This window comes from Haemaphysalis longicornis, unplaced genomic scaffold, assembly GCF_048455015.1.
Source record: "Haemaphysalis longicornis isolate Haplotype H1 unplaced genomic scaffold, Haemaphysalis longicornis Haplotype H1 scaffold_3, whole genome shotgun sequence".
NCBI lineage: Eukaryota > Metazoa > Arthropoda > Arachnida > Ixodida > Ixodidae > Haemaphysalis > Haemaphysalis longicornis.
In genome coordinates, this window is record NW_027526335.1 from 34,248,429 (window position 1) to 34,265,762 (window position 17,334).

The 17,334-nt window shown below is 50.5% G+C and overlaps 1 protein-coding gene across 5 annotated transcripts in view; it reads left to right on the forward strand.

Moving 5' to 3' along the window:
- Positions 1 to 17,334, forward strand: part of LOC144174245 (uncharacterized) — a 60,606-nt gene that overhangs the window by 40,955 nt on the left and 2,317 nt on the right. For 4 of the 5 annotated variants that reach the window (XM_077702823.1, XM_077702825.1, XM_077702821.1 and 1 more), the window contains exons 5-6: positions 3,170 to 3,779; positions 14,069 to 14,334. In XM_077702823.1, coding sequence (XP_077558949.1) covers positions 3,170 to 3,779; positions 14,069 to 14,334 — 876 coding nt within the window. The remainder of the gene's footprint in view (positions 1 to 3,169; positions 3,780 to 14,068; positions 14,335 to 17,334) is intronic. The other variant, XM_077702822.1, reaches the window with a different exon arrangement.

A 17,334-nucleotide genomic window follows, 5' to 3' on the forward strand; every position in this document is an offset into this window, starting at 1 on the left:
GCTAACGCTCCACCCCGTCGAATAGGAAAATGTTTAGCAGGCGTGCTGTTAAGTGTGCATTCGCGCCCCCACTGAGCTGATTAAAACAGAAATCTATCGCGTTTAAGGCTGTAGCCGTAATATCAGTGTGTTGACGGAGCATTTCTTCTAACGCAGCAGCCGCTGGTTGTGAAGGAAACGAATATCGCCATGACCATAACTGAAGCTGACTTATGAGGTTCTAAACATGCGTGCAGTGGCGACGAAGGGAGAGGTCAATGGCGGGGACTCCCGGTTCAGCGGCTACAAAGCTAATATTGCATATAACTATAAATTCATATTGCATGCCGTCCGTGATAACACTGTTCATTCCCAAGGCGCGTCTTTCGTTGTGTAGCAAACGGCACAGAGAGTTTCTAATATCAGGATAAAAGCAAACTATGTAGCTATGAAGCCTCAAAGGGGGCAAGAGGAGGTGGGCAGATGGCCTGATTAGCTTTAACTTATCTTCAAATAGGTTTTAGATGCAAGGCATCTCTTACACTCGGCCTGTCCCGCGTTGACCGGCGTAGTCCGCACTCCTCATTACGCATGCGCAAACTCTCCTCCGTTCTTCTCTCCGACAGCTGTGCGTTATGCGCTCTCTCCGGCTCATTATCATAACAACAGCTGGCGCGCTTCGCCTACGTTCGCATGTGCTCCGGCGCGCTTGTGCGCGCATGTGTGCGCATGCGCCACTTTCCTCCGCTGTCTCCTCTCCTTCAAGCGCGCATATAAAGCGGTGAGCGCTCGGCGCCCGTTCAGTTAAGCGCGCGCTTTCGCTTGACACAGTTGCTCGACTCCGCTTGACTTTGCTCCTGCTTCGCTTGACGACGACGACTCCGTTGAATCTTCCGATGAACACGGTATTTACGTACTTGGATCTCTACGTGTGATTGAGCATCATTTAAGGTTCACTACACTTCAACCACATTTGGGTAACCAACATAACCGAAGCGCGAATTGAACCCCGTGAGATGCCTTGCATCACCCCAGAGTTCCCCTCGTGGGAAGGTGGCGGAATTTTTTTTCAACATCAACTGAGCCTAGACATTGAGGCCAGGCTATGTTCCGGCAAGCTCCCTACAGCATACGTTGAACATCGTGGATCTCACCTCATCTTCGCCTCGCCTTTAACATCACCTAGAGAGAGAGAGAGACAACCTTTAATAGCAAAGGATGACCACTGGCCACGATGGGGGAAAGGAATGGGGAGGGAGGGTAAGAGAAAATAAACAAATGCTGGTCGTTATCAGTAGACTCAACAACTGGGCCAGTTCTTGGAACCTGCAATTCATGGGCCAGTTCATGGTGATCGCAATAGGGTTTGTGCACGTTCACCAGTTCGTTCGGGAGAGGACCCGCTCAAACAACCCGTGCTAGACCGCTTTTAATTGAATAAACTGCTATTTCATATAATAGTTGTGCATCAGTTTGTTGTAGATCGGGATGGGATTGGGGCGATTTGAATGTACGGTGAGTGGTGAAAGCTGGGCACCACCAAACTAGGTGTGTTAGGTCTGATGGAGTGGTGGTACGGCAGTAAGGACATCGAGGGGGCAGGTGAGGGGTATACCACTTGCGAAGTGTTTCGGGTGTGTAGGCTGAATTTGCAATATATTTGTAAACAAAAATTTCGCCTGAGCGGAGAATAGGAGGTAGGTGGCTGAGGTAGCCAGCTGGAGTTAGGGCTTTTAGACGGGTGCGTCGGTCCTTCTTGTGCTGCTGAATGCACATCGCTGGGGAGGGCGAGGGGGATCGCGACGGCCTTACCCCAGGCACCAGTGGAGGATAAGAGGGGGAACTCTCCTAAGCGGCCACATGGGCCGCCTGGTTGCCTGAAGAAAATGGTTCGTGGCCAGGTACCCAGTCGACGCGGGTGTTGGTGTTGTTCCGTTGTAGGAGTTGAATTTGAAACAGAATTTCGCGGACGACCGGGTGGGTGGAATCATATGATCGCAAAGCTGTGAGGGCCTCGTAAGAATCTGTGAGTATGCGTATGGAGGGCGGTAGAGGTGGGTTACAGTCAAAGGCGATAACTGACACTGCGTGGTTAATAGCGTACAGCTCCGCATCGAGGCTGGAAAGTTCCTTGCCAAGTATGGTGGTGTACCCTGGGTGGAATCATATGATCGCAAAGCTTTGAGGGCCTCGTAAGAATCTGTGAGTATGCGTATGGAGGGCGGTAGAGGTGGGTTACAGTCAAAGGCGATAACTGACACTGCGTGGTTAATTGCGTACAGCTCCGCATCGAGGCTGGAAAGTTCTTTGCCAAGTATGGTGGTGTACCCTGAGAGAACCGAGGCCTTATATAGGGCATGTCCAAGCAAGGCCCGCGCCGTGATGGTTTACGCTTGCGTCCGTGAAAATGTCCAGCTCGTTCTGAAGGCGATCTTTTTGGAGGTGTCGGATTCGCCGCTGTCGCAATAGCGTATTAGTACGCTCTATAGGTTTGCTGTGCGTAGAAGTATCAAGTGCTGGTCGCCGCCAGGGTGCATATATACGTATATATGGGGACTCGATAATCGGGAAGTACTGGTGGTGTTCTGGCGTCCCACGCTGCTAAGGCGTGCCCCTGGTGTGTACGGGGTCTTTTGAAGTCCGCCTGGGCTTTGGCCTCATGAGTGATGACTTCAATAGGAGGAAGAGGTACAGATTGCTCCAGTTTACCTAGAAACCGACTCCCTAACATATTAATTGGTTGTTTACTTACCTCGTCGCAGCTAAATTTTTTCTCGATTTTCCGGGCGTTCTAAAGGTTAGGTATATACGGGCTGGCTGCGCGACTGTCACGACCGTGAGACGTTAAGGTGAGCATGTTTTGCCGCACAGTTCATTTTACTTCACAATCCACTGAGAGATCTCGTCAAGAACGCCTGCTCAGGGTCCTATTGATGAGAGTACTATAGTTAATTGGAAATATCCTGAGTAAATGTTGCGAACTTCGCGAGACATATTAATCTTAAATCTAATAATTATTAATAAATAAATAAATATTAATCTAATAATAATTAATTATATCTAAACGTCGTTTGCGTGATATCTGAGCTTCACATGAGAATGCCAAGTACCTTTGCGGCGAAAGTGGGAAAGAACAGAAGCCCCCAGAGATTTTGTGAGGGTGGAAATCGCTGGCTTTCACACAACGCAGGTGCTTCTCGTACGGCGACTACTTCTCGGGCGTCTCGAAGCGCACCGCGTCCTACCTGTTGAGCCACTGCACGCAGCTGGCCGAGCTCAGGGCGGACATTTCGGCCGCCCTGCTGGAACTGCACGAGGAGCAGTTCCTGCAGGAAGCGCGCCTCGCCTGCAGGTACCGGCTCCAGAAGACGGCGCTGGGCTCGTTCGTCTACGGCTCGGACCAGCGGCAGGGCGAGCAGTCCGCAAAGGAGCCGGAGACGTGCGGTCCGTCCCCGCTGTGCGTGCAGATCGCCAGCGTGGCGTGTCCGAAGCTGGTCGACCTGGACATGTACGTGGACAGCCACGAGTCCGTGATGGCGCTGGCCGAGTTCTCGCACCTGCGCTACCTGAAGCTGATGTGGGTCAGCTCGAGCCAGGTCGGCTGCTTCGAGACCAGCGCCCTGGGCCTGCTGCACGAGGTGGGCTGCCAGCTGGCCGAGCTGTGCCTGCACTCCTTCGTCCGCGTGGACCTCAACGCCGTGGCCTTCCTGTGCCCGTCGCTGGAGGCCTTCGGGCTCATCCAGTGCCGGACGGTGGCCAACCACGTGCCGGTCTCCAGGCCCTTCGCGAGCCTCAGCAAGGTGACTGAGAGGCCGGCCAGTTCCGGCGTTTGGCGTTCGCCCTTGTTGTCCATGCAACACGTCTCTTCGCTTTGCCCGTTTCACAGCGTCCACTGTTGACGGAAACTTGCGTTGATCTTCTTGTACCTACTTTCAACCAGCGCTGTTCATCTCGTCCCCACTTCATAGCGTTCGCTCTTAACCAGCGCTGACCCACTCGAAAACCCCGCGGGAAGTCATATGCTCTGTTGCGAAGTCAGCAGCCACGGCTACTTATAAGTAGCCATGGCTACGTTACACGTAGCCATGCAGTTACACGTCACCTATAGGTGACGTGTAACTGCAATCGGTTAACTTGTCAACGCCTCTATATATGTTTCGGACATTTCGGAAGGAAAGCGGTTTTCACAGCGATACCTGAGGTTAACAGCGCTTGACTGCCCTGTACCCGGCAGTTCTTGGGATGGGGCGCCTTCGAAAGCTGGAACAATAAAACAATGGAAGATGAGGCCCTGGAGCAGCCGAAGCGCGCTCGTGACCATCGCGTTATCGTCATGCTGCCGTTTGATAGCGAAATGCCAAACTGAAAATTTTCGAGGACGCTCTATCGAAGTTATTGCGGTGTCCAGCGTCAGCGAACGTTTTGTACCCTCACGGCGTAAGTGCAACATCGGCCCTCGACGCTGAACGCCACGTTACCTTTTCGTGACTATCGTGAGCGTCTGCAAGATTTCATCCTCAGGCCCGGGGGCAATCCCGTTGCAGCCCCGTAGGAGGGAGGGGCCGGGGTAAACATATTGTAAGCAAAGTTCTACATCATCCAAAGAAAGCTCGTTTGTGTTCTTCAGTTTTAATGCGTAGCATTCTTTGCCGAGTACACCCCCCCCCCCCCCCAACCAGGACCGTGTAAAGCCCTGAATTTCCACAAAAATGCAGATAGCGCGGAAGTGCCACCTGTGATCGCTATAACGGCGTAAATGGAGATAACTGGTCGCACGAAATTTTGAAAAACTAAAAAATACCGAAAATATAAAAAATACAGAAAATGGAAATGTGTAACGCCCTGCATTTCCACAATAATGCAGATTTCGGAAAAGTTCCACCCCTAATCGTTATAATAGCGTAAATGAACATCATTGGTCGAACGAAATTCTGAAAAACTAAAAAAAAGAAATAAAAATCTAAAATAATTAGGAAAAATTGCGGACCGTGTAACGCCCTGCATTTCCACAATAATGCAGATTTCGCTAAAGTTTCGAATGTAATCGTTGTAATAACGTAAATGGAGATAATTGGTCATACGAAATTTTGAAAAAATAAAAAAATAAGAAAAGTATTTAAAAAATACGGAGAATGTCACAATGTATGTCTTTCCAGCAATGTATTCGCGCTAGAAGTGAAAGCGAATTGAAGGAGGTAGGTGTAAGTTTGGCCTTTGTAATCTGGCTTACCCACATTGTTTGTTGTAGAATAAAGTCTACTCATAAAAGGAGGATAAGGAATAGTTTTAATCACAATGAAAAACAGGCGACAGCGGGCGCGAAGGCCGGGGAAGGAGACCATTTACGACGACAAAGCCGCGTACGTCGAGCGTAAGCGGAAGTTAGAGCGGCAGTTTATGGCCAACCAATAACCCTCAAGTGGCTTTGCTGGTCATCCAGCTTCACGAAGTGGAATAATTTTGATTTATTTTTCTGGGTGCGTCCAAGTTATCCCGCTTTGTGCTTCATTCCTGCTCAAACTGTTCACTTCGGAGAGGCCTAGAGATTGAGTTGTTTCGATGACTCTATACTGATGTGCGATGATTTGAGCCTCACTGCATTTAGGAACTATGATGAGTGATGAGGGTGCAGAAAATTTTCAAGCTGTCTTGCGTGAAACATTTAGAGCGCCTAAAGTTGTGTGTAAGTTTGAAAGTGGAGAGCAGCGCAATGAACGGGACCAAGCGAAGACGAGACAAACACAAGCGCTTACCAACAACCAAATGATTTATTGCATCGGGCGCCAGTTTTATACATGCTGGTCGACCACCAAAAACAACAAGGAAGAAAGAAGGAGGGGTAGGAGAGAAGGAACAAGAGGAAGCCGAACCAAATTCGCACAACAATGGTGACAGGAGATTTGGCGCGCTTACTTACAAACACAAGCGCTTACTAACGTACGTTAGAAAGCGCTTGTGTTTGTCTCGTCTTCGCTTCGTCCCGGCCGTTTTAAGTGCGAATGCACTTTATAAGCGACCCCAAACCATCCTCTATATTTAAAAAAGAAACAGCATCCGGCGCCAGGTTTCGATCCGAGGACTTTGCGGCCGCAGCGCGACGCTCTACCGACCAAGCCACGGACGCGACGCTGATGTCAGTGTTAGTGACGCGCCTTATATCTTTAACGCATTCAAACTACGTCGTCAGCGGCGTGCGTTGGCGACTCAGCGGCGTTATAGCGGCTTGATAACTGCGTGGTGTACACGTGATACTACAAACCCGATGGAAGAGAAGGCGGCGAGGCGGTGGGCTGCGGGGGCCGAGCGCAAGCGCCGCAAGCGGGCCGACAACCGTGCATTCGCACTTTCACATTCTCCCCCTCGGGGAAATGCGGGGGAATTTTTATTGATCTGCCCTCCACTCTCAAAAGCCCCGTGTACATGGACGCGACGGGGGCGGGGTGAGTTGAGTGGCGGGTTCAGCTTACTTCGACGCGTCCGAGTTTATATGAACCCCGTCCAAAGAATCGAGGTGAGGGGATCGGCGGGGTTCACGGAAAAGGGGCTACCGTATTTTCACGATTCTAACGCGCACCCCCTTTGCTAAAAGGTAGCTTAATATTTGTGTGCGCGTTACAATCGGGCTCAAAACCAAAATTGGCTTTAAAGGGGCCAGCAGCGTTGCCATGCGCAACGGACACGAAGTACCCGCAAAATCCAACTCAACCCAATAAAAACAATCCGTCAACACCACGTGAGTGAATTTCGGCGAACTGATTCCTCAATGGCATGCCGCATACCCTGGTCAGCTGTTGCACATTTTTTTGTGCTTCTGCTTAGCCCCTAACGCTTAGAATTCTGAAGATCAAGGCACTTGGAATCGCAAGCAGATTCAGTGTTCCCCGCTAGAACTTTATATTTCCAGCAGCAGCTGGATAAGCAACCTTGTGAAGCACAATTCATTTTTGGCTTCCAGAGCTGCATACGCCAAATAAAATCTCCCTCTTACAGGTACGTGGTGTCATGTCTTTTCCATCTGCGCAGTACCGTCAGTGTCACATTTTTTTTTTTTCGAATTTTCCTGCGCGAAGTTACCCGCGCGTTACGATTGGGGGCGCGTTAGAACCGCGCAAATACGGTATTCTGCTCCCCGCGGCCCGCCGACTCAGCCCGACGAGCGAGCTAACCCACCCCCTGCCTCCGAGTTGACTGGACTCGCCGCGACGGCTCTCTGACCCACCCCGTCCGCTTATACATGGGGGTGTCGAGTCCAAAAAACCTGTTTATTTCGACTCAACGCGCCCTCGTCGGGTCAATGTAAACGGGGCTAAAGTTATGTACCAACCGGCTTAAGCTTCAACTCTTGCATGCAAGGTTTATTTAGGGTTGCCACCTGCCCGGTTTTGGACCGGCCCGACCGGTTTTTTAGACAGCGGGCCGGTTGCCGGTCCGTCATTGGCCGGTTTTTTGGCTATTGTGCAGTGATCATTTCTTTTTTGGCCTTTTATATAAGCGTCAATGCACCAACTGCGACTATAAATATGTGTCGACAAGCTAGGGAAAGACAGCCGAGCAGAAAAAAACAAACAAAAAAAAACATGGGAGAGCACACTCCCTGAGATAAAGGGGGACCAAGGGGAGGAACAACACAACGAAATGCCGCCACCGCGGTCAGCAAGAGCGGTTATTTTTCAGTGCAGCACATTCAGAGCAATAACCAAAGTCTCAATCACTTTCAGTACGAACGTTACGTTGATTTCTCTGGGAAAACGCTACAATAAATGGAATTGCATGTAAAAAATGCCTCTTTTTAACACAAATTCTACCTTCTATACACCATTTTCCATAAGCAGCCGGGAAAGGAGGAAAATACTCTCAAACCAGTTCGCTCGGCGGCCCACCAGCGTTGCCTGAGCGCGCTGGGCTGCTAACATCGCTCGGCGCGGTGTGCTCCGCTGCGTAGTTCAGGAGTATTTCGCACCGTGTGCTTAGTTTTTGCGGAACTTTCAACTGTTTTAGCCAATGCTGCGATGCCGTTCAAGGCGCAACCGTCGCTTGGTCAGCACTGCGCGGTGGTGGGTTATTGAACAACCAGAGAAAGCGAGAAACAATCGCTGACAGCACGCATGTGCACGACACTGCCTGGAGAAAACGCAGTGCGGTTGCGGGTGTTTTTGCGGCATCGCTTCCCAACGCACACCGAGTTGAGATATCGGTGGATTCCGTTGATAAATCGCAACGACTTTGTACCAACGACCAACTCCAGGGTTTGTTGGGTGCACTTGGACGGCAAGCAGACGGAGCAAAATCCATTTATCGCACGCAAAGCTGCGACAGGGAACGGAACCCCCTGAAATGTTAGAAGCAACTTTATCCTTTACAATACAGCATTGATTGGTTGGTTGATTGATTGATTGATTCATTCATTATGGTGTTTAACGCACCGACGCTTCATGGGTGATGAGGCGCGCCGTAGTGGAGGGCTGCGGGTTAATTTTGACCACTTGGGGATCTTTCACGAGCGCCGATACAGTACAACACTACAATAACTTCTGGTTCCTTGTAGTCAATTTAAAATACCATATATTGTTTGGTCATTACAGCCGATTGGCATTAAACAATCCCCTTTTCATCTAATCTAACCTTTAAAATCACGGCGTTTTGTTTACTTTTTTTCAGGCCAACGCATTACACTGCCAAACGATATGAAAGGATAACTTTCTCCATCGCCCACTGCTGGTCGATAGCAGGATAAGCAGGCAGCCAAATGTGGAAACGCAGCTCGAGATACGCGTGAACGCTGCATTTGGAAAATAGCTCAACCTGTTCACAACGCGGTCAAAGGAAAAGCTTCTAATCCTTTTGCGTTGCCACGGAATCTATAAAGTATTACAATTACAAAACAGTTACTACTGGTCGCGTAAAGCATTTGTGGTGCAAGCAGCGGTTTCACAAAGGTGGGCTCCGAGCGACAGGCCACATGCGCTGCGCAGAGTTAGGTCAATCATGATCACGATCATGATCAACCAATATTAACTCGCCCTAACGTCAACCCTTTTGCTCAACCTTCGAATAGTAATTTGACTAGTTGTGCGGTCGTGTTATTTTTCCGCCCGGGTGATTTCGTTTCGTCAGTAACCGTCATAAGTCTAGATAAGAACGATTATATTGCATTGCAATGTCAACAGCGTAGCAATCGCCTCATCGAAAGTTCATCGCGAGCACAGATCACCGTGACCCACATATGCTGTGCGCGCTCCGCATTCGACGTCCGCGCTTCCGTGAACATGACTAATCGGTGAACTTAACAAGCACGGTGGCATTGAAAACACGTATTTACTCCCCGATATCGATTTCTCTGTCAGTCGGTGCCATACCGGTACGTTTGCATCGCGGAACTGCGGAGCACCACCGGCACCACCACCACAGTGCTACTGCTGCTCGCAACAGCCGGGGTCGGAATTTCCCGCTCTGGCAGCAAATTAGGACCTAAAATCCGTCCGCAGATGATGAAAACAAAACAGAACACACACACACAAGCACTGCAACCGCTAACTTAACGCCAAACCACTACGGTTCACTCGGTAATGCACGGATACCGAGCAGACGCACGCAAAGAACGGCGCTCTTAACAGCCCAGCGCGGAGGTTTCGGCGGTCGCTTCATAGACGGCGCTAGCGTCTGGTCAGAAAAAGCAAATGGCAGCGCCCACCTCTAGCAAGGAAAATGGTGTTCTATTCGCCCCGAGCGCGAACACAGTCGGCCCCTGGCGGCGGCGGAACGAACCGCTTCTAGTGTGGATGGCGCTCTCGCGTCGTCTGCTTTTTCACGTTGCGTGCGGCGCAAGACGCGTGCTGCACACGACAAAACAGCCAATATGTGCGCTCGTTTGGCAGTAAGCAATGACATAGTTACCTCTGCTTGCGCATTTCCTCTAGAAACGCAATAATCAGCGGCCGTTGCGGGTTAATGCGCTGGTTTAATTCCACGAAACATCTTCGCCGTGGTCACCGCTTGAGTGTGAAACGTGTTATAAACATTGCTTCCACACATTGCACTTTTCTTATTGTTGAGTGCAGTCGTCTGCCGTTTCGGGAACGTCGAAGGGTGCTTTTTGAAGGTGGCGTGGAGATTATTTAAAAGTTTAGTACGCGAAACGGGTAAGAAGCGACAAGATCTGTGCATACGCGTGCAAATTCCACGCCCTTGTAAAATTGCGCTGTGTCCTTATAGAAAGAAGAAAGCAACAAAAACATTTACACTGCACACGACCCGTGCGCTATCGCCCATACATTACCGGACACGTATTTTACCCCCGCAAGCGCCTGTGTGATCGTGTCCTTCCCGTACCTTTTCTAAAATAAATACCATTTTTGGACAGTCGTTTATACTGAGGAGGAGGAATAAACATTTATTCAACTGTATCGAGTTGCTAATTTTACGTATTATTTAAAATACGTTTCCATGGATGCGCAAGAGTATTTAGGGGGAATTTTTTGGGGAAATTAAGCAGTTGTGAGTTTGCGTCTGTCATGTGGCATTTCGTGTGTCATTTTCATATAATCATTTTCAAATGCGACATGAATCACCTTGTCCAGAAACGTTTCTCACTCAGCATAACCAAATGCCTAATATGGTCACGTCTTAAAAAGTAAGAAGAAAACGCGTAATATAATGCACGTTGTTGCCCACATGTTTGACGGGTGTGTGCCATGACTCGCTGTTTTTTTTTTAATTTTTTCCAACAATGCTTGCTTTCAATACGATTTTGAAAAAGGCGAGCCACGATTCCTGGACGATCTCGGACCAAAGAGGGGTTAATCAGTTTTGAAAATACGTGTTGAAGTAATGCTTTTTCACCGCTACAGAACACGACGCCTAGTGTAGTTTCGATTGTAAGTAATACTGATAACCATAGTTTGGCTTTTCGCGTTACATGCGTTCTCTTCTCGCTGCTCTTGCAACGTTGGCAGGACCCACCCACCCCCTCCACCCCCCCCCCTTCCCGAAAAAAAAAAAACGAAATGCACAGAATTTCATTTTTTAACCAATCCTCAAGAATTAAATGCCAAGACAAAGGCGATATCCAAAGTAGTTGCCAGGAACCAAAGTAGTTGCCAGGAAAACAAAGTAGTTGCCAGGAACCCGTTGCGCTGATTCACAACGAGAAATAAAAAGGAAATGTTTTACTACATCTGCAACAGCGCAACTTCATTTATTGCCATCTTTAGGGTTCGTAAGCGACCTTATACGCAAGAATGCAAACACATCTCGCTGTTGCAGGCACCTGTTAGATTTAAAAAAAAAACGCAAATGGTCAACAGAGCAGCCGTAACAGAAAATTTCTGCTCACTGTGAGGTCCCAGAAGCTTGGTTTGCACACTGTAAACCTGCTTGGCACTTTGCGGGGACCTAGCTAAACATGAGATGTTGATTGTACTGCGTGCGTTGAGAATTCAATTCGCAAGTTCACTTGCGACGAAAGCCGTAAATAAGTGATCCGAAACCGTATCAAACCTTCCTTCAGAGTCGCTAAAATTTCATTTAAAAGACCCTTTATATTTCATTTATATCTCTGCGCTGATAAGAATTCAGTAACTATATGTTGCCTTTTGAACACACAAAAATATCTTAGAAAGAATTTCGGGGCAGTCAATTACCATTTCAGGGCATCCCTCAAATGCAAGAATGCGTCATGCTACCAGTAAAAGCGATTGAGATTGCCGTTGTAAACTGAATTTCAGAGATCGAGGCTTCCTGGTTTGTTTCTATTTATGCTTTTATTGAAGGCTCAAAGCCATAGTCTGGAAAGATCGAGCTTGCTACGAGCCACAGCGTACAAGTTCAATGTCACAATTACGGCCATTCTGAGATTCCCGATGAGTCGTCGCTTTTTTTTTTTTTTTGGCGTAGTAACGAAAACTGACTGCCGCTTCCATGCTATACATTGAACGTTGAGGAACTGAACTACAGCATACCACTCTTGTTTGCACCTTTCGTGCGCACATACGGCGAGAAAAAGGCACGAAGCGCGGCCACAGTGTGCATTCTTACGGGCCGCTCAGCGGAGCATCCACACTAGCAGCGCGACGCTGTCGCCACCTACATGTCGAGCTCGCGGCGAATAGGCCTCCTGCGCTGGAGTTTTGGCGACATGCAGCGCCCCTAGCGGCCGACGCCTCTGGGTAGTACAAAAGCAGACGACCCTCGCCGCCCTCCATGTGTTTTCAATTACAAGCCAGAGTGAAAGTTGGTTGTGGCGCTTTGTGGCGTGTTTAAATGACTGCATACTGCATGAAATAGCCCTTAAAGCAGTTGCAGAGGCTAAACAAAATAATATCCGCTAAAAGAAGCCGATTTGTCGGCTTTCTTTTGAGCGAGCTGTCGCGGTGGTACCGGCGTGGAACAGTATCACCAGGTCGGGTGGTTTAACTGTTTGACGACAGTTACAGTTTTTTCTTCTTGCGTGCGGTCGACAAAGGAAAGTTCACGAGTAGCATAAACACGGAACGATGCTCATCCTATATCCTGAGCTAACTGCAAAAGGTTGCTTCAGCGGTAGCATGCAAACGAACGCAAGAATTGCGCAGCCGACTTAGCTGACACTGCTGGACTGGCACCGCCTTTGAAACGAGTGGAAATTTTATTTCGTATTTTCGCAAACTAAATGATTCTTGCGTAACGTTTTACGCCGCACGATTTACGAACGGCAGGGTACATGTATACTAGCGAGTAGGTGGGGCAATAGCGCCAAATAAACAAATTAAGCGATATTAAAGGACGCAAAACATGCACCAAATCACACGCCCGCTGCCTGCAGAGATGTGTACTTCTATAACATCACATAACACATAACACAGTCGCATACACGGCGCGGGGCCCCGAATATTTACATGCGATCATCACTGACTGTGTTGGTTTTCTAGTGCAGAGGTCGTCGAATCTGAACGCCGACACGCAAGTTCTGACTTCAAATGGAGTTAGACAGCGCGTCTTCCAGTTGAATTGCCCCCACCTCTTCACACTTCACCAGATTATTGTCAAATATTATTAGAAATTCGCTGAAATTTTTCTCTTTGCATTCAAAGCCCTCCTCCCCCTCCCACCCGATTTGCCGTCCAGCCCTCCGCCGTGTCGGCTGCATGGAACTCGGCCGTTGTTGACCCTCACTCTAGGCTATTATGGGCGAACTGGGAATGTATGCTGCAAGATAATTAAGTAAAGTGAGAGCAAACAAGGAAAGCGAGCGGCCTCTTAGTTCGCCCGACCACTTTGTTTTACGGCCACTACTTTCGGAATCGCAAAACAGATTTCACGCTTCTGACGGTCGCGGCATTTTGTCACTGAGACACGCAACAAAACGGCAAGATAACTCTGCACCATGTATTCGTAACGGTGACGCAAACGAGCACTGTTTAATGAAAGTGCACGCATAGTGTGCAGGTACGCAAAAGAGCTGTGCACCGCAGCAGGCGAGCCTGCGGTCCGCCGGACTCGCTGGCTTTTTAAAGTACGATCATCGCCGATTGCGTCACTCTTCTTTTTTGATCGGCTGTTTTTGAGAAGTCTTTGTCACCTAGAGTATTACCTTAAACTAGACATTTCACTTAAAATTTCACTTCGCACGACCATCGATCGGTGAACCTGCGAGTAGCAGACGCCGTCACGGTCCCGGCACTTTCGTCGGCGCTGTAAACGTGTTTAGCGCTGCAAAGCTTTTTACCCTAATGCCAAGTTGATCGCTGAAACAGCTCGGACGCGTCGGGGATGAGCTGGTGACCACGTCGCAAAATAATCGGGCGCATCGAGCTAATTTTTCTTTTGTCAACACGGGATCCTATGGGACCCGCGCAACTTTGTACTACCCGGAAGTACTGCCCGGAAGCCGCTTGCGCAGCGCCCCCTGGGCAGCGCAGGAGGCCTATATACCCCGTCGTACCCCCTCCCCCAAGAACCAGATTTTTTTTTGGGGGGGAGAAGGTGGCAACCCTAGGTTTATTTCTCCTTCTCTCCCTGTAATTGGGCTGACCTCTGGGGCCCCTTTCATGCTTTAGCGCACATCTGCGGGTTTCAGCAACACTTATCGGGCGAGGACTTGTTTCTCGTCCAGGTCCGCTTCATTCCCCCGCCAGACTATCCGTGCATACAAGCGGAGGACGACCTGTGCTGCGTGCTCGGTTCGTGCTCGGCCCTCAAGTCCTTCGTTGTGGACCTCGTGTCCGATGATTTCGAGCTGCTAGTAGACAGGCTGTTGGAGTCTGCGGACAGCGGCTTCCGCAACGTCGAGCTGGCAGGCCTGTACTTCCAGCAGCCAACCACGACGCCCGCCACCAAGGACGGTGTCCTCAGGCTCCTCCTGGCCTGCGAGGCGCTCAGGTATGTGCGGGTTGTAACGTATATAATGAACAGTGGAACCGTAACCGTAAGGTTCTTCCACGAAGAAATGATTGACAGCCACTCACAGTCCGAACTCGGTTACCAGAGAAGAGGGAGGAAATTTTTAATGAGCACAGAAGAGGCTAGCGCCACTTGCTTGCTCTTTCAGATAGAGGTGAATACTGTGGGCTTGGTGGAACTAAGAAGGCCGTTGTGGGATACGAGGGTTTCACCACGCCCGCGAAATGACCCACCCAAAATGCCCCAGAGAGGTTCGCAGCGTCCACGAGGGAGACGCCGCGACGGGTTCGACTCACCGACAATGGCGACGACAGGCTCCAAAGGGCCAGGACGAACAAGGAGCTTTATTGGCCGTACGGTACAGCGCGTACTGAACGCAAAGACAGGGCTAAGAACTACACTGAACCGACACGCGCCTTAAACCCCCCCCCCCCCCCAAACGGGCGGCTACGGCCGAGGTTGCGCGTGGACCGCTCGCAAGGTAGGAATAGGCCTACCTCGCGCGGCCGAGCAGGGCCAAAAGCAGGGCCCCGCCGAACGGCGCGGCGTAGAGGAGAGGTAGGTCGAGCAGAGTCCCATTCCTCCGGCTCTGATCTCCTTAATTCCCCATCTCCCCTATTCAAGAGGCCAGCGAAAGGCGTGGTTTCCGGAAAAGAGGCAGGTTTCTGGGCGAGGAGCAGCAGCAGCGCCGGCGGGCCAGTTGCGTCGGCCCGTGAGATGACAGTCACGTGCGCGGGAAGGGGAAAAGGGGATCTAAAGGATCACCACTATACCAAGGCAACAAATAGAGAAAGGGATAAAAGAACAAGGTGAACGATAAAAAATTGATATGAAAGGGGGGGGGGGGCGAGGAAGTAAAAATTTTCACTGCTAACAATAGAAAACTATGCAGCCAGAGTCCTTCAATGCCCTTCTGGTCATGAAACTTCGCCGTCACGCTATGGGAGAGCTTCGTACGCTGCCAGGGGAGGCCGCGCCGCGGCGCTGGTGTTGATCGGAGGGCAGCCGGGGGCGTGGTCAGAGCGCGTTTGGCAGGGAACGGACGACGGAGTAAGATAAAACAGACGCACGCCGCCTTATCAGCAATGCGCTTTCGCTTTACGTGTCGTGGGCCGCTCAAATGGACTTGTCATTTCGTGAGTGGCGAAAAAATTTGGTGCGAACGGGCATGATGCATGCGTTTGCGTTCCTGCCTGCCGGTCTGGCTACAGAGCAGCGGCGGTCGCCCGATGCCCTCCGATCTGCGCTGGCGCCCCTCGCGGTAGCCTTTGTCCCCGTACGAAACTTGGCCGGGAGCTTCATGACCAGAGAAGCATTGAAGGACTCTGATGCAGCTTTCACATATGCCTCGAGGCGAAGCATCCGGCTTCATTAATTCGCAATCCCAACCTCCGTAAGCCAATGAAAGGGAGCACAATTCACAAATCATTATATCCATGACACCGCGGATCCTCCATTACAGTGCCATTTTCCGGCCAATCCCGGGTAACTTTACATTGCCACCTCTGGTTGGGAGGTCATTAAACACCTACACATCCCTGACCGGCTGACAGTGTGTGTTGTGACGACTACGGTGCTGAAGGGACTATTGAGTTCGTACGGTGTCGTTTATCCCATTTAAAGTTAGAAAAGCGAACGTTTTCTACCAGCCTCAGCCGGTTGTGTGAATTGTGTTTGCGGTGGAGACAATGCTAAGACAGTGGTTCCCACCAGTGCATTCAAAGAAAGGTCTACTGTGTTTGCTCTACACCCCCGGCCTGCATGAACGTTTGTTGTGCCTCTCAGAATTATATGAGTGCGCACGTGTTTTCACTTGTATGCCGTCATTTACACCTGCACTCTCTTTTAACCCCGCAGTAAAGATCGTTTCCCCGAAGTCCGGTGTCGATCAGGAACCCAATCGCCCGGGCTCCGGTTGATTTGGCAGGAGGCTGGCTGGGTGATGGCGTTGAAGTTCTTGGAGGCGGCGGCCGAATTGACGAACTCGAGGCGTTGAGGTTGATTAAATGAAACGGAAGTTTATATACAGCTATTTACAGTATGAAAACTGGGTACATGAGTAATGAAAAGAAAAACTTCAAACTTCGGCAAGACGCTAGCTCTGAGTGCGCACAAATCACTCGAGCTCCTCAGCTTCGACTAACTCTTCCTATTCTCGGAGCGTACACAAACCGCTCGAGAAACCACGGCCGAGACTCTGTCTCGCCGCAAGATCCGTCTAGTTGCCCGGTGCGGCGCTGCACCCTAAACCTCCGACGCGATCTTAACCTCGACTAGGGGGCTCCTAAATCCCAACCTAGCGTTAACGGTCGAGACTCCTTGTCCCGCCGGGAACTGCCAGCTCAGCGCTCAGACAAGAACGATTTCCAACGGCCAAGTTCGGCCAGTTCGGCCTTTTAAAACCTCGAGATCACCCTCTCTCGGGAACGCCCCTGTAGCGTTCGTACACGCGTATGGGAGTGCCCGAATTCACGTAGACAGGTGTCACTCAGCACGTCACGGAATATTCAATGAGGCGCCGCTATCTCAGGTCAACGGACCGCCCGGCCGCCCGCGGGCCAGAAAACGCGTACGACCCCGAGGGATGAGCGCGAAAGACGCGACTGTGCGTCATGCTGACCGGGACTCGTGCGGCGCTTGTCCGGACGCCGGTAATCCCACCACCTCCGCGCGTCAAGTAGACATTCCTGGAATCCGGCGCCGCAGTCTGCCTTCTCAATGGGGGATTATCCTTGAGGAATGCGGTGGGCCAGACAATCCGTCTCCCGTGCGCGCCGCGACGAATTAGCGTCGACTGCAGCGCAGTGTCGGCAGTGCTACGTCGCTAGACAGAGCGGCGGGTTCTCGCGCGCAGCCCGGGCGCCCGGCCGCTAATCTCATAAGTGGACCTTACACCCGCCATCCCTTTTCCCTGGGTAAAATATCCAAACCAGCTTTGTTCCTGATTAGACTTGCATGATATTTCATCCTCGTGTGCAT